At 41.0% G+C, this 23,570-nt stretch overlaps 1 protein-coding gene across 1 annotated transcript in view; it reads right to left on the bottom strand.

Annotated features, from left to right (window-relative positions):
- The window catches only part of TLK1 (tousled like kinase 1), a 112,327-nt gene extending 100,473 nt beyond the window's left edge, over positions 1-11,854 (bottom strand). Inside the window, exon 1 of the mRNA XM_070731752.1 lies at positions 10,945-11,854. Within this exon, the coding sequence (XP_070587853.1) occupies positions 10,945-11,119 (175 nt within the window). The 5' untranslated portion in view covers positions 11,120-11,854. The remainder of the gene's footprint in view (positions 1-10,944) is intronic.
- Positions 11,855-23,570: the final 11,716 nt, after the last annotated feature.

Here is a 23,570-nt window from a genome sequence, read left to right on the forward strand (position 1 = left end):
GCGAAACCGGAAGGGGCGAGGTGGGGGAGAACGGGAGGCTCAGCATTCCGGCAGTCGCAGCGCTGGCTGTCAACTTTTCTTTTTAGCACTGGGGAGGCAAGTCAGCTCCTGCCCAGTTTTAAAAAGAAAAGTTGACAGCCAGCGCTGCGGCTGACGGAATGCTGAGCCTCCCGTTCTCCCCCACCTCGCCCCTTCCGGTTTCGGCGGTTTCGCAGCGCTGGCTGTCAACTTTTCTTTTTAGCACTGGGGAGGCAAGTCAGCTCCTGCCCAGTTTTAAAAAGAAAAGTTGACAGCCAGCGATTGTTCCGCTGCCGCCAGCATGGCCTGGCTGGCAGCGGAAGATGTAACCTTCGCAACCTCGGAGAGCTTCCTGGGCATGAAAGCTCACGAAAACCAGGAAGCTCTCTGAGGTTGCGAAGGAGCCCACGATCACTCGGCTGCAAGCGGGAGGAAGGCGAATCCCACGGGGCTGGGCTCGGTTATCCCCCCGGCTCCCCTCCTACCAGCCCCGCCGCGGAAGGCTCCATTCTGTTCCCTGAATGGAGACCGCCGGCCGCTCAATCGGGTGGCAGGAAAGCGAATGTCACGGGGCTGGGCTCGGCTCCCCCAGCCCCGCCGCGGAACGCTCCATTCTGTTCCCTGCCGGCCCGATTGAGCGGCCCGCGGTCTCCATTCAGGGAACAGAATGGAGCCTTCCGCGGCGGGGCTGGTAGGAGGGGAGCCGGGGGGATAACCGAGCCCAGCCCCGTGGGATTCGCCTTCCTCCCGCTTGCAGCCGAGTGATCGTGGGCTCCTTCGCAACCTCAGAGAGCTTCCTGGTTTTCGTGAGCTTTCATGCCCAGGAAGCTCTCCGAGGTTGCGAAGGAGCCCAGGATCACTCGGCTGCCGGCGGCAGGAAAACGAATGTCACGGGGCTGGGCTCGTCTCCCCCCCCCATAGCAGCCCCGCCGCGGAACGCTCCATTCTGTTCCCTGCCGGCCCGATTGAGCGGCCCGCGGTCTCCATTCAGGGAACAGAATGGAGCCTTCCGCGGCGGGGCTGGTAGGAGGGGAGCCGGGGGGATAACCGAGCCCAGCCCCATGGGATTCGCCTTCCTCCCGCTTGCAGCCGAGTGATCGTGGGCTCCTTCACAACCTCAGAGAGCTTCCTGGTTTTCGTGAGCTTTCATGCCCAGGAAGCTCTCCGAGGTTGCGAAGGAGCCCAGGATCACTCGGCTGCCGGCGGCAGGAAAACGAATGTCACGGGGCTGGGCTCGTCTCCCCCCCCCCATAGCAGCCCCGCCGCGGAACGCTCCATTCTGTTCCCTGCCGGCCCGATTGAGCGGCCGGCGGTCTCCATTCAGGGAACAGAATGGAGCCTTCCGCGGCGGGGCTGGGGGAGCCGAGCCCAGCCCCGTGACATTCGCTTTCCTGCCACCCGCAGCCGAGTGATCCTGGGCTCCTTCGCAACCTCGGAGAGCTTCCTGGGCATGAAAGCTCACGAAAACCAGGAAGCTCTCTGAGGTTGCGAAGGAGCCCACAATCACTCGGCTGCGGGTGGCAGGAAAGCGAATGTCACGGGGCTGGGCTCGGCTCCCCCAGCCCCACCGCGGAAGGCTCCATTCTGTTCCCTGCCGGCCCGATTGAGCGGCCGGCGGTCTCCATTCAGTCTAAGAATTAAAAAAAAAATATTTTTTAATATTTTATTTTTTTAAATAATATTTTTTGAAAAACCGCGTTGCAGCGTTTCGCGCTAATCGAGAACGCGCAAGTCGAGGGACCACTGTATACCCTTATTTTTCATTTAAAAAAATATGAAAATATGGTCTTCTGTAGATCCAAACTCTGAATACCACAATTAGCCAAAATTGTTTTGAGAGCCCATTTTGAGTTCCAATATCATTATAATTGTCCAAAATTCAAATTATGCTGCATCGCATCAGAGAATTTGATTCAGATTTAAGAATAAGCGAAGACACAAATACACTCACATCACACCAATCCTCCACGAACTGCACTGGCTCCCTATTGGTCTCCAGATGCAATTCAAGGTATTGGTCATTATCTTTAAAGCCCTGCATGGCTTAGGGCCAGGCTATCTTCGAGACCGCTTTCTACCACATAGCTTTCATAGACTGGTAAGGGCCCACAGAGTTGGTCTTCTCCAGATCCTATCAGCTAAACAGTGTCAACTGGCCACAGGGGAGGGCTTTCGCTATGGCTGCCCCAGCTCTCTGAAACCAGTTACCTCCTGAGATCCGGATTACCCCCACCCTATTGTCCTTCCAGAAACTGGTAAAGATCTGGCTTTTACAGCAGGCCTGGAGCCACTGATCTTATGTTGGTAACCAGCAAGATCCGGCCATGAACACTAGGCAGAGTGTGTGAATTGTAAACTCTGATTTTTAACTGTTTTTAGAGGTTTTTGTATTATTGTTGATGTTTTATATTTCTGCTGTGAGCCGCTTAGAATCCCCAGGGAGTTGGGCGGAATAGAAATTGGATGGATGGATGGATGGATGGATGGATGGATGGATGGATGGATGGATGGATGAATTTAAATAGGTAGGCGCTTGTTTACAAAAAAGCAACATGAAAAACAATTTATTTAATTATTTAATTAAATTTAAGTAATTTAATTTTCCATAAAACGTATCATGCAAGTAGATTCACGTGCTTGGGTTTTCAAACCAAATAACAATGGACTGACACACAACACTCAATATATTAAACCATTAAATATTACTTACAAATAACAGTGGTTACTAACCAGCTCAGTGCATTGTACGATTCAACCAACATTTTGCTTAAATAGAATGATTGCCAATTCCTGATAACAAATAAGAGGCATTTCGTGGATTATGAGGTGATTACTGCAATATAAAGTTTAATAAATAAATTTACCTAGTAATCACAGCACAATAAAAATGTCCTAGTTTAAATTCAAGATAAAACCATTTTTAAACCATCCTAAGATGCACTGATCATTTTAACATTACACGTTTTTAAGTGTCAGTTATAACTTAACAATAGCTAAAACTTTCAACCAATAAATATATACTAGATCCCAAAGCAAACCACAGCTTACCACGATTCATTAATCCCCCCTCCTTTCCAATCAGTAGTACTCCCAAAAACTTTGCTTTGCTTGCACTCTTTTTTTGCAAATGTCTTTCTTTTGCAAGCATCAACTAATGTAGCCTGTGATGGTCTGGTTGGCTGAAGCCACCACCATGACAATTTGGATACGGACAGATTTGTTCTTCCCTCCATCCCCTTTGTTTGCAAAACAAAATCATTGCATGTCCATGGGGAATGAAAATAAAGTGGGAGCAGCAAAGTCTTCAGATACTCATGCAATCTATGTGGATTTCCCACCGGACTAATGATTGCTTACCACAAATTACTATTACTCCTGATTTAGTTGACACACCAAAATAATCAACATACAATAATGTTATGCACTATGGTTAAGAAAAAGTTAAGTAAATCACAATCTAATCTGTGCTTGAGGTTCATATACTATGTTAAGGCTGACTAAAGCATAAACTAGCTTATCGTGTGACCTTTGGTTACAGGATACAATTCAAATACCACATCCTAGTCATTCAAAAGGACCCTGCAGTTATACCATTTTGCCATATATCTGTGAACACAATCTTTGGCTCTAGTATTACAACATCTTCTCATCTTCTAACCTCCAAACCAGTCTGGAAATACAGGGCAAGGAGTAGCCTTTGAAAAATGTGAAGTCAAAAACTCCAGCTTTTAACCTGCTATGAAAGAACAAAATTTGTTACCATTAATAATCTTATTTTCAGATTCTCATCAAAGTAAACTTAAGATGGTGCTGTGGATATGATAGAATATATAAGATGGTAATGCATAATTATTAACTTGGCTTTTTGCTTAATATGTCACAAACATAATAGGAAAAGCACATATTTTGTATTTTCCAAAGCATTAATATGGTTACATTTTCGATCTATCTAGTCAACTACCCAATGCCTGGGCATGCGAAGCCTACTAGGTAGCATTATGAATTAATTATATAAATTATTTTCAATAATTTGATGCGTTAAAATATGTGTAAGTCATGAAATTCATTCACATATGTTTAGAGCACTCAAAGATGCCCAAACTCAGTGAACTTTTTAATTAATTACAAATTTGCTAATTTTGAAATAGTGAAAGTTCCTTCACATATTTAAATTTCATTCTTTCTGAAATTATTGTAAATTAGTAACTTTGCTCTTTTATTTAAAGAAATATTCATCATCAAAAGCTGCCAAACAACATTTTTAAATTTTTTACAATTAAATACTGCTTAGCAATGAGAATCAACTTAATAATAAAAGTTGATTCTCTTTGCTAAGCAGTATCTAATTGTTAAAATATTTACTATTATCATCATCCCAAAATGCCAATGACTGAAGAGGTGGCATGTTTTCATCTCTCACCTATCTCAGCAACTTGTGGTTGGGCAGATCAAAGACAATAAATATACATACAGAAATACAGGTAGTCCTTGACTTGCAACCATTCGTTGTAACTATTTGAAATTACCACAGCATTGAAAAAAGTGATTAATGTCCCAGGGTCATGTGATCAACTTTTAGGAACTTCTGACAAGCAAAATCAATGGGGAAGCCAGATTCACTTAACAACCTTGTTACTAATTTAACAACTACAGTGATTCATTTAACAGCCATGGCAACAAAGGTCATAAAATGGAGCAAAATTCTGGACAAATATCTCATTTAGCAACAGAGATTTTGGGCTCAACTGAGGTTGTAAGTCAAGGACTACTTGTAATCATTTTCATGTAATAGCATCCCTCTTAGCATCACAACTAATCTTATGCAATTCCAGCATTTTGTTTGCAGGCATTTAAAACCAGACACTAGTTCTTCATCCCAATTATGACTAGTTTCACTTTTCATTTTATAAAAACATCCTGAAAATATGAACATTTTTAAATGTTGAGATAGACCACTAGGACTTCTAATCCTAACACTTGCTTAGTGCTGGAACTCAAAATAAAGCATCCCCGACAGAGGTTGCCTAGTATTCACCTGAACGCATCGATTGAAGATGCATGTACCAACGTTTTGGATAACTGGTTCCGCTACTGAATTGCTCTTCCTGTTAAGAAATTATCTGTCTTCCTGCAACTTAAATCAATTATTTCATTCTAGGGCAAGAGAAACCCAGTCTTGACTTTCTTTTATATAACATTCTTTCAAAGACTTAGGAGTGCTATCACATTCTGCTCAGTCATTGTTTCTCAAATTTAAACATACTTAGCTCCAATCTCTCTTCATAAGACTTATCATTTAGCCTTGTAATTATCCTTGCTTCTCTTCTTCTGCATCTATTCCAGCCTGAGTCATTAAAATATTATGCCCAAAACAGAAATGATTTAATATGTAACATGCAAATCTAACTGTAATAAATACAGACGAACAATTACGTCTTCTAATTTAGAAGTTCTTTTTTGATGCAAAGTCAAATTGTTTTGATCTTTTTTGCAGTCACCTCACAGTGCTGGCTTATATTTATTTTGCAATCAACTATTATTTCAATAGTATTTCTCTCATATCATTACTAGAACAGGTTACTTTCTCTTTTGTACTTGCACATTTGCTTTGTTTCTTAAGTGAAGAATTATGCATGTGTCTCTTTTTAATTTCATTATGTTGCTTTCATCTTTTTCTATAAGCTATCACAATAATTTTGAATTTTATTAGTTATAGAAATGAACTCTGAGTGGCAGGTATTAATGGAACAAGTGCAACATGAAATGCATACAGGAATGTCCTTGAAAATAATAATTGGTCCAGTACAAAGCAGTGCAAATAATTTTGAATGCCCCAAGTCTGTCCAAGTTGCACTGCTGCTGCACAAGCTGCACTGGTTTTCACTTTCTTTCTGGGTGTAATTCTCATTTATGAAATCTGTGGGACCATCTCTCCCCTGAGGGTACCTGTCATTCTACCAGATCAGGTAGTATGGCCCCACCTCTGGTTCTTTCCCTTATATTGTTTTTTTAAAATAACATTGCAAGCCATTCAGTGTCTCTTGACAGTGAAATGGACAGCATATCAATTTAATAAGTAATAATAAATGTTACTATCTAGCAAAAATGAGGCAACATGCCTGCTTGGTAATCTTCCCTGCCCTTTGGAATGCCATTTCCCTTGAGATCTAGGCCTTCTGATAAACCCTATTTTTTTTCTTACAAGTACTAGGATACTATATGGCTGAAGTCCAGAAAAATCATGTATAGATATGAAGTTTGTCTTGTTCTGGGGGCATTAGGAATTTTAGGCTAATTCTATGCTTTTATTGTTTGTAAGTTGCCTAAGATTGTGCTGCATAAAAGCAGGGTTGTATACATTTTAAAATCACAATTCATAACATAAAATATCAAATAAATGTGAAACACATTTTCACCAAAAATCAATAATCATTCATTGATAGCCTTCTCGTGGTACTATGGATATCACTGAACCAGAAGATTCACAACAATAAAAACAATATGGCTGCCTAATCTTAGGTAAATACAGACATGATAAAAGAAATACTGTCCCCTACTCAAGAGAAATGTTTTAACGGTAAGAGATAATAAATACTCACACATTCTGCCTAAAACAATGAACAACAGCATGTATGTACACATCAATTATGCTAAAATGACATACATGTGGAGATGTCATCATGTAAAACCAGCCCATGTATTTATATCCTGATGTCTGAATTGTCACGTTTTTGCCATTTGTCCACCTCCATACAAATGCCCATAGAAAAGAATTCCACCCTGCAGAAGACTTTTTAAAAAGGGCATGGGGGAATCAATAGAGAAGGTGCAATTGATTTCTGCCCTGGACTAGGGTGAGCCATAAAGACAATTTAAACAGATGCATTCTATAATTTTGTAATATAAGATACAGCAGTTCTTACTATGAGTTACAGGTTATAAATACCTGCTGATACTGTTGGCCATGCATAGTTCATAGCCTTAATTGATAGAGACCACATTCCTTTTAAAAACAGTGGCACTAACTTTTGAGTAATCATGCATGGAATTAAATATATAATAAGGGATCACCCCTCAGAACCCCAATTCTGACATTCAGTGAGAAAGAGGCCCATTTTGGACAGCATGATTTCATTTCCTTCACAAGTCGAGAAATTAGTGTGGAACTCTCTGAAATATAAACCATTCACTATCTTCCACTAACCACGTGCCTTCACAAAACATGTAAATCACACAAAAATGTGTGATTTTACAGGTGAGATAAGAAGCAGTTTACCACCTACTTCCCTTTATATCTTTAAATGCCAACCACAAGAACCCTTCCTTCAAAAATCAGATTAAAAATACCAGAATTTTTTTTTTAAATCACTGGAAGACTTCCTGTGACATGCCAACAGAGTAGCAAGCCCTAATCAAAAATATACTGCATTAATGCTTGATATTTTCAATAATTATCACATTTTTAAAAATACTATCTCTTTTTCAGAATCCGGTAATTTTCAATACTCTAAGTCTTTACTTCTACAGCTAGTGAAATACTGTACTTCATATTTGTTAAGTATCCCAATGATCTTCATAGGGAATTGCAACTTCCAAAGTTGCCACCTCATCTGCTCTCCAAAAATTACAAATACTTAATGATTTTTAGAAATCCTTAAATGAAAACTATGAAAATGCAACATTTTTGTTGCATATAGTTCTCAAATTATGAGCACAATAACAATTTCTGTTGCCGAGCAAGACAATTAAGTGAGTTTTGCCCCATTTTGTGACATTTCTCATTACAGTTGTTAAGTGAATCACTGCAATTCAATTAATAAGAAATTTGTTAAGTGAATCTGGCTTCCCCAGTGACTTTGCTTGTCAGATTGTTGCAGAAGATGGCCATGTGATCCATGACACTCCAACCATCATAAATATGAGTCAGTTGCCAAGCATCTGAATTTTGATCACAAGGTCATGGGGATGCTGCAATGGTTGTGTGAAAAATGGCCATGTCCCTTCTCAGTGCTGATGTAATCTCAAATCGTCACTAAATGAAGGGTTGTAAATTGAGGAATACATGTTTGTTGATTACTTCAAATGCTTGAAAAGTGAATGCAGAGAGTTTAGAGAATTATTGTCTGTGATCAGAGAGCAACTAGAAAGAAATATAGTTTAAAAGTATGCTGCCCAATTTTTTAAATGACACAGTAAAGGCAGGCAATTATTTTTGTTCAATGGCCACTTCCTCTGGAAGGGAGCTATTGAGGACAACATGTCAACAGTGGGTGAGGCCTAAGCAAGCAGTGGGAAGAACCTAAGATAAAAGTTGAGGTTATCTATTTCTAAACCTCCTTTCTGTTTCCCATGTCCATTTGTTTTTGTTTTTAAAAAATATTTTATTCTGATTTTCTCTGTATCCCCCACCCCACCAATCTGCAAGTTAGGACAAGATGCTCTTTTTATTGCCACAGAAATGAAATGACTGTAGAGAACTTTTGAATTTTAGAGAACTTTTAAATTTAGGGCAACATTATTACCGTACACTTAACACCTATCCATGCAGCCTGTTTTATGTTAATGAGTTTTATTATACATTGGTTACTGACCACAGTAAAAAAAAATCATCTTCTAGGACAAGGCCTTTGTTAAATTAATCTGAGACCTCCATATGGTCTTAGTTCTTTTGATTGTTCACTTCAGTGTCATATTTTTTTCCATAAGGTTTATTATTTAAATGAAAGGATGCAAGCGGAACTCATAGGTTTATAACAAGTACTAAAGGTCAGATGAGGGTGGATTAAAGTTTTCATGTGACATGGAAATTATCTTTGTATCTCTGAAGTAATATTTGTAGCTCCCAATGCCAGAGATAAACTTTAATGCCAGTAAATTGTCTTCTGAAAGAGTTACTGAAGCAATTACTATCCATGATGGCCTTGCAAGTCGAATTAACAAAATGAGAAAACCAACCTCTCAGTACAGTAGATAAATATTAGGTACAGCAAGTACTGCAAATAGGAAATGCAGCCAGAAAATGGGTAAGGTCTATTTATGTATTTCAAACAATATAAACAAGTAGTAAGACAGGTTTATTGATCTAAAAATAAAGACTGACCCAATATTAAAGATTACTATACATATTAATGAAGTTAACCAGCTAGCCAACTGTGCGTTAGCAACTGCTTAATAAACCTGGTTCAAACTGATATATACAACTTTAGCTTTTCAAAGTTAAATTTCCCCAAAGAAACCAGAAAGAACCAAATGTCATATCATTCATACATGATATAAACCAAACAATTTCAGGTATTTTCTATACCACCTTCATTTCAAACAGTGTTTAATATTTTCAACTTCCTATCTAGGAACGTGTGCAAAAATGACATAATTCATACACGTCTAAATGGGGGGAACAAGATAGATACTTCCACTATGTATCACCAGGATTCTAATTATTTTCAGATCTCGGGCCTTTTTAAGATACTACTGACAAAATTACCAACTATTTTCTTTATCGCGTAAATGTTTTCTGAACGGGAAAATATCTACTTTTTCAAAAACAATGCAATATTTCTCATATTTAAAGTTTATGTACCTCTCAGGAACTGCTATTTCAGAAATACACATATACAACACCAACACAAACAAAAGGCAAAAAGGCACTGAATTCACTGGAATAAGATCTGTAGTCGGAGAGCTATCAAAATCAAAAAAAAAAAAAAATCATGAATATGCAGTATTCATTCTTCCAGTATACCATATGTTGTTGAATCAAAGTTCCTTTATATCCCCTGCTCAACCAACATTTTAAGTCAAATTAATTATTTCATACAGCAGTATAATTGCTACATCTTGTGGCAACACAGTTTAATGCAAGAAAGCAGGGGGGGGAATGGACAAACAATAAAAAAGACTTGTTTGCACATAACCTTCATACAGATATTCCCTGCAAACACCCACAACACCCTGCTCTCTCACTGTCGTTCTGCTAGGAGAGGGTGGGGGAAGGAAAAGAGGGAGGGAAGAAAGGGGGGGGGATCGTCTAAGATGCCATGGAGAAAAGGGGGAAAGTTGCAGTTTATTCTGCACCCCGGGATTTTAACACATGTCCCTTCACTTCTGTTGAGAAACCTACGGCTGAAGAAAGTCTCTTCCCCGTATCAATAAGTGCGTCGATCTTTGTCTCTTTTTCCACCATCCTGCACCTCCATGATGCCAGAAACGATTCGACCCTTTTTCCCCCCTCTCCATTTAAGCAACAGCCACGTTCATCACCATTATTATCACCATCAGCGGATTTTTGGGGGGAGGGGGGATTGAGGGGGGTGAAGAGCCGCCTTTATTTTTTTTAAAAAAATGCAACAAGAAATAATCAACTACGGGAAGGGGAGAAGAGAAATTTGCAAAAATTATATTTCCCTTTTGTTAAAAAGAAATCAGTTTTTAAAAAAACAAAAGAGGGAAGGGAGGTGATCCATGGAAGACCCCTCATTCGTCAAGGAACTGTTTGGAGGGATTGTAATAAAATCCTAACGTCTTCCCAAACAAGCCCTGAAAAGTGAGAGGGAGGGAAGGAATTAAGTGGACCCCCCCCAAAGGGGGAGGGGGCGGAATAAATGGCTACGTTAGGGCTGGAGTTTTCCTGAGGAAAGGGGGGGGGGGCGCAGAGTCTAGACCTTCCACCCTCTCGGATGCAGAAGGCAGACATTTCTCGCCTCTTCTCCTTGGCCTCATCGCGCACTCGGCCCCGGCAAAGCCAGGCGCTGGCCTCAGGCGGCGGCGGCGCCTGCCGAGGTTGCTGATGCTATTGACACCGCCGTGCCCCTCCCTCCCTAAGGGCCCATTCCCCACATCAGGCAGCCACAGCCAGTCATCGCCCTCCTCCTCGCCTCCCCTTCCCCGCCAAAGCCCCTTTTTCTCGAGCGCTTTCACGTATTTTACCTTCCTTGATCGGCGGGTTGTTATGGAGCAGGGAGGCCGCCGCCGAGGCCGCCACGGCCGCTGCTGCCGCCGCCGCCGTCGCCGCGGAGCAGCCCTGCAGGCTCGGTGGGGACGTGGAGAGCCGGGACCAAGATGGCGGCCCCTCCAAACTTCCACTGCTACTTTGGACACTCATCAAGCTACTTTCTTGGAGCCCGGCGGCAGCCGCCGGGGGCAGCAGCACTTGGGGAAGAGGCGGCGGCGCGGCGGTGGCGGCGGAGGAGAAGACGCGACCAGCAGCAACCCGGCCGCCACTGCCGCCGCCGCGGTCATGGCCGGGTGTGGGACGGAGGAAGCGGGGAGCGGGGAGCCCCGGGCGCGGGAACACGGCGGCGGGGCTGCGGGGGAGGCCGCCGCGCGTCCGGGCAGGAGCTCCCGTGTCGTCCGACAGGCGGCCGAGGAAACGCGGCGGCGGCTGCTCAGGCCGGAGCAACCTGCCCACGCCTCTGCACTGCGTCGCCTCGGAGCACGGTCTCCAATGTGGGAAGACGAAGGAAATCCTCTCGCTCGCTCTCCGCCTAACCTTCTCCCCTGCTAGGGAGCGGGCGGCAGGGAGGGGTCATGCGCAGAGACGATGGCGGGCTGGCAAATGGTGAGGGAACGGCGATGCCGGCGTGCCACTCTCGCTGTTGCTGCTGCCGCTGCCGCTGTGCATCTCGGCGGTAGCGCTGGCGGCCCCTCCAGCTCGCCTGGGAGAAGGACGGCGCACGCAGTCGGCTGGGGCACCTGCTCCTCCCCCCTGCTCCTCCATACAGCAGGCCGTCGCGCCGCCCTGCGACGCGCCCTCTTTGGCCTGGTGGTTGAGCGGCTCGGCGGCTGAGACGGGTCCCGCAGTGCCTGGCCCTGGCTCGCCTCCCACCCGGCGTGCGTCGTACGCCCTCCGTTCAGCCGCCGCCGCGCCCGCAAGCCGAAGCCGCCTCCTTGCTTTGGACCCGGCGGGAGAGTCGGGGTTACCCGCGCGGTTCTCCCTGCGGGGCAACTTTGGCAACTGGTTCCCCATTAAAATGTGCCCCCTTGCACACACACACACCCGGTTGTTCAAAGTTGCTGTCCTCATGGAGGAGAAAGTACGTTCCATGTGGTGGGGGGAGGGACGAGAAATAATTTAATTTTCCTTTTAATAGAAACACAAAAGCAGGCGATGGGGAATCTGCCTTTCCACAGATTGAATTGCCTTGGCTGTTGGATGGGAGTTGATGTCCAACAATTTCTGGAGGGCCACAGTTATTTTTTAAAAATGGGATTGTACGAATTAATAAAAGATTGGTCTATGAGCGGAGTGGCTATGTTCAGGAGCTATTTATTTATTATGCTTATAGGCCGCCCAACTCCTTAGGACTCCCGGTGGGTACAACATGTAAAAAACAAAAAACAATCTACCTTTGATTGCCAAATGTTATGATCAATAAAAGCAGGCTGCCATTTTCTCTTGCTTTCTGACCTAACAAACCTGAATGACAACTTCTAGGAACAGCATGCTAAATTAAGATTTTGGTTTTTGTAGGGCAGTGTTTCCCAACATTGGCAACTTGAAGATATTTGGACTTCAACTCCCAGAATTCCCCAGCCAGGTGGCTGGGAAATTCTGGGAGTTGAAGTCCAAATATCTTCAAGTTGCCAAGGTTGGGAATCACTGTTGTAGAGCAATTGAGATCGTCTTGACACGGGCTAGGTGCTTTTTTAAAAAACAAACAAACAACAATTATTGAACTCAATAGTTATTTAGATGTAATGGATATTACTCAGACGACCTTTTATCTGATAATTTAGAAATCACTGCCGGGTGACTGAGTAATCTGGCTGATTTTGATAGGGCAGCTATGACTTGATCATATTAATTAACTTGGAATAAAAGTCACTCTTTCCTTTTCATGATTCAGATTTTTACTCATTTCAGTGCCTATGTTGAAATGGAAAGATTGATTTATGTGCAAAAATAGATGACATTTTTCCGTTACTTACCATGTTTTCCCCCAAATAAGACATCTCCTGATAATAAGCCCAATCAGGCTTTTGAGTGCATGGCAATAAGACCAAGCACTTATTTCAGGGTTCAAAAAAAATAAGACAGGGTCTTATTTTCGAAGAAACTATTAAAATCACCGAATACAATAGAAAATGGAACAAAAGCAGCTGAGAATATTTCAGGAGGATTCTTTTGATAGAACCATCAAAAAATCATTAAATGCTAATAATAAGAAAGATTTTGCTGAGTAACTTAAAAATAGTAATTAATATCCCTAGTAAACATTACATTGCTTGACATATGTAGGAAATATTAGGGACCACTATGCAAAATATTATTTCTCTAAAGCTCTCTTGCTCTGCCAAGCCTCAAATGGCAGATCTATCCAAAGAAGAAGTAATGTAACATGAGTGCCTTCTGGTCCCAAACCATATACAGGTAGTCCTTGACTTAGAGACACAACTGAGCCCAAAATTTATGTTGCTAACTCAGAAATGTGTTGAGTTTTGCCCCATTTTACAACTTTCCTTGCCACATCTTGTTAAGTGAATCACTGCAGTTGTTAAATTATAATACTTTGGGTAATTGAGCCAGGGGTTTCCCATTGATTTTGCTTGTGAGAAGGTCACAAAAAGTGATCAAATGACCTTGGGATACAGCAATGGTCATAAATGTGAAGCAGCTTTCAAGCATCTGAAAGTAAATCACATGCCCATGGGGATGACCATTTTCATGAGTGAGAATAGAATAGAATTCTTTATTGGCCAAGAGTGATTGGACACACAAGGAATTTGTCTTGGTGCATATGCTCTCAGTGTACATAAAAGAAAATATAGATTTATCAAGAAACATGTACAACACTTAATGGCTGTCATAGGGGTCAAATAAGCAATGAAGAAACAATATTAATAAAAATCTTAGGATACAAGAAACAAGTTACAGGCATACAGTCCTAAGTGGGAGGAAAAAAGATGATAGGAATGAGAAAAAACTAGTAGAAATAGAAGTGCAGACTTAGTAAAAAGTTTGACAGTGTTTTTTTAGTAGAGTGATGGCGTTCGGGGGAAAACTTTTCTTGTGTCTAGTTGTCATGGTGTGCATGCTCTGTAGTGACGTTTTGAAGGTAGGAGTTGAAATAGTTTGTGTCCAGGATGTGAGGGGTCAGTGGTAAAAAATGGTAATAAGCTACTTTTTTCAGTGCCATTGTAACTTTGAACAGTCACTAAATGAATTGTTGTAAGTCGAGGACTACCTATAGTGCAAAGATGTTTGAACTGTATTTCCCAACATATTTTCACAGGGTCTGCTGACTAGGGCAAGTTCAACCTCATTTGGAGATTAGATTCCATCCCTGGTTACATGGTGGACTTACATTCACAAGTCTTCAAAATATAATTCCTCTCATTCCCTGCGCAATCTCAATGTGCACTCCAAATAAGCTCCCTAGAGTCCCCTGAACGATATGTGTGTCTTCAGGGAAGAGAAGAAAAAATAATAATTGCTCTATCAGTGAAGTCCTTTATACCTTTAGAAAGAGAGCTAAATTGGATTTAAAGGCAGACCACTAGGTCACAAAGATAGTTGGTTTATTTATGAGCCATGAAACTAGGGCTACCTGATTTGGGATTTTAAAAATCTGGATGGCTATTTTCTTTGCTACCATCTAAACGTCATCTGGGTTTTTTTCAGCCCAGATTAGTAGCAAACCCATTAATGTTGCTGCCACATTTCAGATCAACTGCAGTTTTTGAGCAATCTTAATATAATATATAGCAATAAAAGAGCTGCTGATTCAGTTCTACAGAGGAATTATTGAGTCTGTCATCTGCACTTCTATAATAGTCTGATTTGGTTCTGCAACCAAACAAGACAGGCACAGACTTCAACAAATAATTAGAACTGCAGAAAAAACAGTTGCTACCAACCTGCCTTCCATTGAGGACGAGTCAAAAAAAGTGCTGTGAAAATATATGTACAGACATCTCACATCCTGGACACAAACTGCTTCAACCCCTACCCTCAAAACAACGCTATAGAGCACTGCACACCAGAACAACTAGTCACAAGGACAGTTTTTTCCCCAAATGCCATCTCTCTGCTAAACAAATAATTCCCGCAACAAACTGTTTACTAAAACTGTATTACTATTATTCTTCTCATCCTTCTTAATACCTATCTCCTCTCACTTACGACTATAAGAAGGTTGCTTGTGTTTTTACATTTATATTGTTTGTTTCCTAGTATGATTTGATTGCTTATTGGTAACCTATGACTATCACTAAGTGTTATATCTTATGGTTCTTGAATGTATTTTTTTATTTTTTTTCCTTTTATTTATACTACACCAAAGACAAATTCCTTGTATGTTCAATCACACTTGGCCAATAAAGAATTCTATTCTGTTCTATTTTATTATCTAGTGTAGATACTACTAGTGTAGAGATGAGTAAAATAAGAGAAGTTTCACCTGATGTGCAAGTTCAGGTAACAAACCTTACAGGCTACTGATGTTTTTTGAATATCCAAAGCAAAGCTTTGCCACTTATCACCTTGATAATAACAGCTGTTAAAACAAATTATAGGGCACGCAGTCTGTAAAATTATCTTGATTGTAAACCTGTAGATTCTACAACGTGTTTGCGATTTGTTGTCCACAATTTGCTTTTTGATCCTGTTACGTATATTTTCAGATAAATTTGCTTTGTTTTTGTACAACCAGCATGATTGAGTGCCCATGCTCCCATACAAGTAGCCCAGTTTCCCATGTTGAGGTAGAAATATCCACTTTTCCAGATATTTGGATGATCTACTAAATGAATCCATTCTAAGGACTTCCACAACTTGCTAAACAGCTAACTCCTATTGATTTCCAATACCATCCTGTCTGCTACATTCAGAGCCTTCTATAAGGCCTATAACAAGGTCTTCCATTAAATCCTTATTGACAACATGGTAAAATGTGGGCAAAACAAAATTAGTTTTAGGTGGTTTGGAATCAACCTGCCAAAAGTTCTCAGATCAAATGGATACTGTCCTTTTCATAAATGACAGGTGTGGGTATAAAGGTGATGTTTATTAAATGTGCAGATTAAGCAAAGCAGGAAGGAAATAGTTACTTGGAAAACTATTGACAAGGTGAAGAATTCATCAATAGAATACATTCATTTGTCATAACAGGTGAAAAAAATCTTGTCATGCTATGTCTATAAATTTAATATGCAGAAAACTAGCATTTTTCATTGCCCACAAGATATTTTCATGGAAATATTCATGAAAAATATTTTCTTTAGTTCTGGATGCAACTTTAGGATTTGGATAAATTCCTGAATATTAAAATGGGCCAAAGCCCTGATATTTAATATATCATTTGTAGGACACTATTTTCTTGTGATGTTGTTTGCTTTAAAAATTTGCTCCAGAAGTATTTTACAAAAAAGTACAATATAGGATAAGGTTCCAGCTGTGAGAATAAATATATTCTGGTAGAAGCTAAAGTAAAGAAGAATATGATCAGATGTTATGACTCTAGAGAGGGCTTGAGCAGACATTGAAATTTAAAAAGCAGTAATGTACATTCAGAAGGAAACAGACTCAACTACTTGGGGGAAATAATACCTGGAAAATGGGATGCAAATTGATCTAGTGAAAATAAGAGTAATCTGGAACACATCACCCCCAGCAAGTGAATACGGTATATTGAAATTCTGCCAAAGCACGTAATAACCTTAGAATTCTCATTTAAAGAAAGAAAGTAACAAAAAAAGGAGGATGGATGCAAGGCTTTTGCAAAGCTAAAAAGGTATTTGAAACAACTGACACTCTTAGGTATTTTGATAGCAATAGCAGATAGATCAAATTGTTCTTTGTCCTTTAAAAATAGTTTTGGAATAACATGTATAAATGATTATTGGAAGTTTATAACATGCATAGAAGTGTCACAAAGATGGAAACATGGACAACTGAATTCACGTTCAGCCTATGGGTGGGGAAAGTATTACGTTTGTGTATCAACTTTTTATACAGTAAGTATATTTAAAGTTTGAAAATGTCCATAGCAAGCCTTTGGTAACTATGACTAAAAAATGCCTAGCTAGCATTTGTCATAGATTTCATATAATGTTCTTCTTAGTTGCAATTGCAGGAGCTGAATTTTAATCCTGGTAAAGTTTGATGATTGTGGAACTTTGCACAGTGCAGTTTATCAAGTTAATTGATTCTTACGTACAATGCCCATGACTAAACTATTCAGTCATATTTTGAAGTAGGTTTAAATTTGTTTAGAGTCACCACCGTAGCTAGCCAGTGTTCTGTTTTATTATGCATTATAAAGATTGGTAAAATCTTTAGTTAATAGATGGTAGGATGGGTGAGTTTCAATATGTTACATCTCAAATTGCAAGTAGAAACTAAATGATATGATTTCAGAGGGTTATCAGGACTTTAAAAAATACAAAGGGAGACTCGGTCTTATACTGGCCAAACATGAGTATGGAATTTGAACATGTTCATTAATGTAAAATATGTTGAATAAATCAACTCTAGAACAAAAAAACCCCGTTATTAGGAGATGCAATATAATAACCATTTTATAGAATGATTGATTATATTTACTCTAGCAGAAAACAGTGTTCTAGATTATTTTTCTATATTAAGATCACCTATTAAGATAGGATAGCAGGATTCTAATTGCAGGTACAGATTAGAATAAGACATTCAGGCATATTTTTCCTTAAACCTGGGATACCTTACAAAATTGCTTTAGAGAAACTATAAATTAAGGATGTCACAGTGTTCCTCTTCACCTGACCCACTTGATTGGGAGGTTAACATGTTGTACAAAGAAGAAGGGGTTGATTGATGTATCCACTATCCTCACAGAAGTTAGATTTTCCTTATAAGAGACACAGTTTCTTCGAGGTTAAAGTAATTCCCCATCCCACTGAATAGCTATCATACAGAAATGTGTTTAAAGAATTAACTAGTTCTTCCGCCACGGAAATCAAGAGGGTGTCCTAGAGAGGCTCTATAACAATGGGCAATAAGAGCAAAATCTCTACTGTTATTGTGATATTTGCCTCCCTGTAACCGGCCTAGTAGGGAGGGTGGAAAATGGACAGTAATGGATGGAAATAGAAAAGAACACCAATTGTGACAGTGTTTTTAAAGAAAATATAATCAAAGGGAAGTAGACCAGAAAGCAATGGTTTCCTAGGGTTCCTTAGGATAGTTAGGAGCACTATAAAATGGGTCAGCGTTCAGAATCCAGGTATAGTAGTACCTCTACTTAAGAACTTTTCTACATAAGAACCGGATGTTCAAGATTTTTTTGCCTCTACTTAAGAATCATTTTCTACTTAAGAATCCGAGCTGGGAAAAATTTTCCAGGAAATTTGAGAGCGGCACGAACGCCCGGCCAGTTTCCTGCCATTCCCCCTTTAATCCTGGCCATCTGGGATGCCAGAGGAGCCTTTTAGTGGCGCTTAAGGAGGCTTTGGCAATCCAGAGCGAACGAAGCATTTTCCTTTCTCTGGGTGTTTGGAGAGGGAATAAACCTCAGCCAGCGCCCAGAGAAAAGAAATGCTCCCTTCGCTCTGGGCAGCCGAGGAGTCACCAGAGCGAAGGAAAGGCGCCGGCTATAAAGCGAGCAAGTGAGAGGACAGGGGAGCCCTTCAGCATGGGAAGGAAGAGGCAGCAGGTAGCAGCAGCAGCCAGTGTATGGGACGCAGTGTATGGGAGGCAGCCTTGTGCCGGGTTTATTGGAGGCACGTGCTCCTCCTGGCCACCTCAGAGTCCCTCTTTTTTTTTTTAAGCCTTAAAGTTTTGGATGTTTTTGATTCCCCTCACCCCACCTTCTTCCTTTGGCAGTGACTGTCCTCCTCTTCTTCCTCCTCCTCCTCCTCCCATCCAAATTCCGAGCTTTTATTTTCTTTTATTTTTTATTTGCATTTTTTGCTTTTACATTGATTCCTATGGGAAAAATTGCTTCTACTTAAGAATGTTTCTACTTAAGAACCTGGTCACAGAATGAATTAAGCTCTTAAGTAGAGGTACCACTGTATCTGGATTTAAGATTCCTGTTTACAAAGGTGAGTGAGTTAACTGAGAGAGGAGTGGCTATTATCACTGTGCCATGGGGAAAAAAACCACTGAGTGCACGGTATCTGTATCCTAATAGGCTTATAGAAAACAGCCAAAATTCTTTTTAATAATATTGCAAAAAGTTACTGCTTTGAAAGAATAACATTAGCTTTAATATACACTGCTCAAAAAAAATAAAGGGAGCACTTAAAAAACAATATAATTTCAAGTAAATTTATTTATTTATTTATTGGATTTGTATGCCGCCCCTCAAACTTCTGTGAAATCAAACTGTCCACTTAGGAAGCTGAACTGTTGTGCAAATGGAATAGATGTGCAAATGAAATATTCAATGAGAATATTTCATTCATTCAGATCTAGGATGTGTTATTTGAGTGTTCCTTTATTTTTTTTTGAGCAGTATATATTCATATAAAGAAACATAGAAACATAGAAGACTGACGGCAGAAAAAGACTTCGTGATCCATCTAGTCTGCCCTTATACTATTTCCTGTATTTTATCTTAGAAGGAAAAGGGAAGGAGAAAGCTCAGTTGCAATGATATACAGCTCAAAACCTTTTTTTTAAAAAAAAAATAGGGTTAGACATAAACAGATAAAATGCTTTATGGATATAGGATAATAAATCAGGTGAAACAAAAACAATCCTTTGATAATTGTCCTGAAGTATTTTCACTCCTCTATATTTGTATTTTCAGAGGCAATTCCTGGATTCAAAAAGCAGGTGTGTTTTGTTAAGATTGTTCCTTAAACTTAGGAAGTACTAATTCAGAAGGGTGCTTCTGTTGATATAACAAAGGTATTTGTAACTTATTCCTGAGGAGTGTGAGACCTTGAAGAAGCAACAACAAACTGGATGAGAGGCCTAAAAAGGGGTGAAAATGATTGTTGGAAACCAGTCTTGATTGGTTCCACAGAGATCAAGCTCAATATGCAGAGAAGAATACTAATTACTGAGTACTGTATTACTAATGTCAGGTTTACTTTTTTTTATTAAGGAAAGATATACAAATAGTAGCCTATCCCTTTAAAACTTGAGCATAATATATGTATTAATGGAAATTGATTGTGACTGGGTTCAGAATTTAGCTGATTATTAAGAAACTGTTGGAGAGCGAAATCAACATATAAAATACAGTGTTCCCTCGATTTTCTATACCACGGTTTTTCAAAAATATTAATTAAATAATACTTCATGGGTTTTTTCCCTATACCACGGTTTTTCCCGCCTGATGACATCATATGTCATTGCCAAACTTTTGTTTGCCTTTAATAAATATTTTTTAAAATAAACTTTAATAAATAAACAGGGTGAGTAATAATCTAAATGGTTGCTAAGGGAATGGGAAATTGCAATTTAGGGGTTTAAAGTGCTAATGGAAGGCTTGTGATACTGTTCATAGCCAAAAATAGTGTATTTACTTCCGCATCTCTACTTCGTGGAAATTCGACTTTCGCGGGCAGTCTCGGAACGCATCCCCTGCGAAAATCGAGGGAACACTGTACATGCAATGTAAACTTTATAATAAATAAGGTTATTTCTTTTCCAAACTCAAACATAGTGTTGTTGCTTCTTAGGAAAACAGTACATCATGCAAAAAACATTGAAAGTGGAAAGGAAGCACATTTTAACGAAGCATTAGGGAAAATGTATTAATATTGAGCACTGTTTGATAGTCTAAAAAGTGCAAAAAATTTCTTTTACTTTTTAGATACTTAAGCAGTGATTAATTACCCAGCTGCCAGGGATCACTTTCTCCGACTGGGTTCATACATTTTGCTAAGCTTATACCACATAAACCACATTATGGCTTTCACATGAATTTAGGTTTTTTTCTCTCTTTTCCCCTGTAGTGTTTTTTATTTTTATTTTACAAAAGCCTTCACATTAAGGCATCCCCTTACCGGGGGAATTACCTCTATATAGTTCTGATGATTAACCCTCAAGGGACTCTGCTAATATCTGCCACTGATTAACTCCTTGTAAGAAAATATCAACTGCTGGCTGTTAACAATCAGTCTTCCAAACAACTATAACATTTTGCACATATTCTCAGAAATTAAGTTCTTTTACAACAAAGAGCTTTCCCTGAGCTTGCGGCAGGAACATCAAGGACAAGCCTCAAATGGCTTAATTGTTTTTATTGCAGTAACAAGAAGTCCCAATAATAAAGCAATTCAGCTACTGCCAAATCCAGCTCAGTATATATAACAATCTCAGGGTTTAAATCTCAGACTCCCCCCCTCCCTTTGCTCTTGTGTGGTGAAGCATTTCCTTCTTTTCTTGACATGAAAGCCCACCTGCATTGTGTTTTGAAAGGAACCTATCTGGTCTTAGACTCTTCATTCCAACCTTGTCAATTTAAGCCTTCCCAATGTTGTTTCATCTGCTAAAGTTGCACGTTCAGGGTTTAAATACAGAAAGAAAGGAAGTGAAGGGAGGAATTGTAAACTAGAAGGGCTGCAACTTGGCTAACTGAGAGCAGAGGAAACCCATCGGAGCTTGCATGGAGGAGAGCGTGGATAGTAGAGTAAAAATACAAACGTGGAAGTCTCCTAACTTTTGGACTCAACTCCTGATGACTTCATAGGCTTATCTAGCTAGTTGCCTTGAAAACAGTGCAGAAGTAATTGGCCATTGCCTTTATCCAGGATATCTAACTTTCTTGTTTAGGATGTGGCATCCCCCCACCCCACCCCACAATGTCCCTTTTAAGTGTTTTACCAAACCTGGACCTATTTGGCTTCTGTCTCCAGACAGGGTAAGATGTAGCGATACAAGACTGGCTCTGAACTGCTATCATCAAGAGGTGGTAAGAGCTTTTGTTTATCTATGTGAGATATATTGTAAATTAATAGATTGATAGAAAGGAGATTAAAATGTACATATACATTTTTGTGATTATATGTGGAATAACAACAACAACAACAGAGTTGGAAGGGACTTTGGAGCTCTTCTGGTCCAACCCCTGCTTGGGCAGGAAACCTACTCCACTTCAGACAAATAGTTATCCAACATCTTCTTAAACATTTCCAGTCTGGAGCCAGTCCTGTATCCCAACATCTTACCATGTCTGAAGACAGAAGCCAAATAAGTTCAGGTTTGGTTAAACACATGAAAGGGACATTGTCAAGGAAATGCCACTTCCTGAACAAGAAAGTTAGATATCCTGGATAAAGGCAAAGGATAAACAACAACAACAGATTTGGAAGAGACCTTGGAACTCTTCTAGTCTAACCCCCTGCTTAGGCAGGAAACCCTATGTTGAATCCTATGTAAATAGTTGGTTCCAAAAAACGCTGTCTGAGCTGAAACAGGAAGTCGTGCCTGATTGGCTCAGACGCGGGCTGGCTCTCTTTTGGCGGGAGCCGCAAATGTATAAAAGAGCGGCTCCTCGCCAGGTTAAGCCAGACGTGTTCCGCTGATTGTCACTTCCTTTTAAGAGCTGAATAAAGGAACCGTCTTTACTTAAGCCTTGTCTCTGGACTCTTCACTGGCGACGACGGACGGAAGAACCACGCATGCAAAATGAACAACCTTCAAATCGGCCGGGCTCCTGAGTTCTTCGATCCGGAGAAATCCTCCTGGGACGCCTACATAGCCAAGTTCGAGATCTTCCTCGAAGCCGCGGGAATAAGGGACGCCGACGCCGAACGGAAGCGGGCAATCTTCCTGAACTACTGCGGCCCAGAAATATTCGATCTCGCCCAGACTCTCACCGATCCGCTTCCAGCCAAATCCGTCGCTTGGGACGTCCTGCAAACCAAGCTCGCGAGCCATTTCAAGCCGACAAAACCAGCCGTCGTTTTCCGGCACCAGTTTTCAAGAATGGCCCAGCTCGAATCTGAATCCATTAATCAGTTCGCTACGCGTCTTCGAACGGTGCTTTCAAAATGCAAGTTTGATAGCCCAGAAGCTCGCCTCACTGATGCCTTAATTTTCGGCATGAGAAATGCCATGGTCCGGAACAAGCTCCTCACCGAAGACGAGCCGTCTCTCCAGGCAGTAATCAAGCTGGCACAAACCGCAGAGGTCGCCGACGCTGCTGCCAAAGAGCTGAAGGAGCACGACAAGCGGGAAGTCATCGGCAAGATCGACTCCACGTTTTCCCACGCTGAGGCCCCAGACGACCTCAGCCCACCAGCCCTCAACGAGGACAGCTGTTTCCTGCTGCAACAGGACCAGCCGAGACAACCCAGATACCCTCGCCCCGTCGCCCCCTGCGCGGGCTGCCGAGGAAACCATCCGCGCCAACGCTGCCCTTTCCGGGACGCCATTTGCCGCCGCTGCAACCGACGCGGCCATATCGCCGAAGCCTGCAGAGCACCCTTGCCTGAAGAATCTTTCTCCATTCCTCATCCTCCTCGATTCCAGACCCAAACACCTCAACCGCGCGAAAACCGGTTCCCCCGGTTTTCCGGCCGCAAGAACTACTCAACCGCTAACCGCGACTACTCAAGAGGTAACAATCAATTTTCCGTGAATAGCATGGCAACAAAAAATGGGGGCAAGATTGTAATCT

This window comes from Erythrolamprus reginae, chromosome 1 (assembly GCF_031021105.1).
Source record: "Erythrolamprus reginae isolate rEryReg1 chromosome 1, rEryReg1.hap1, whole genome shotgun sequence".
NCBI lineage: Eukaryota > Metazoa > Chordata > Lepidosauria > Squamata > Dipsadidae > Erythrolamprus > Erythrolamprus reginae.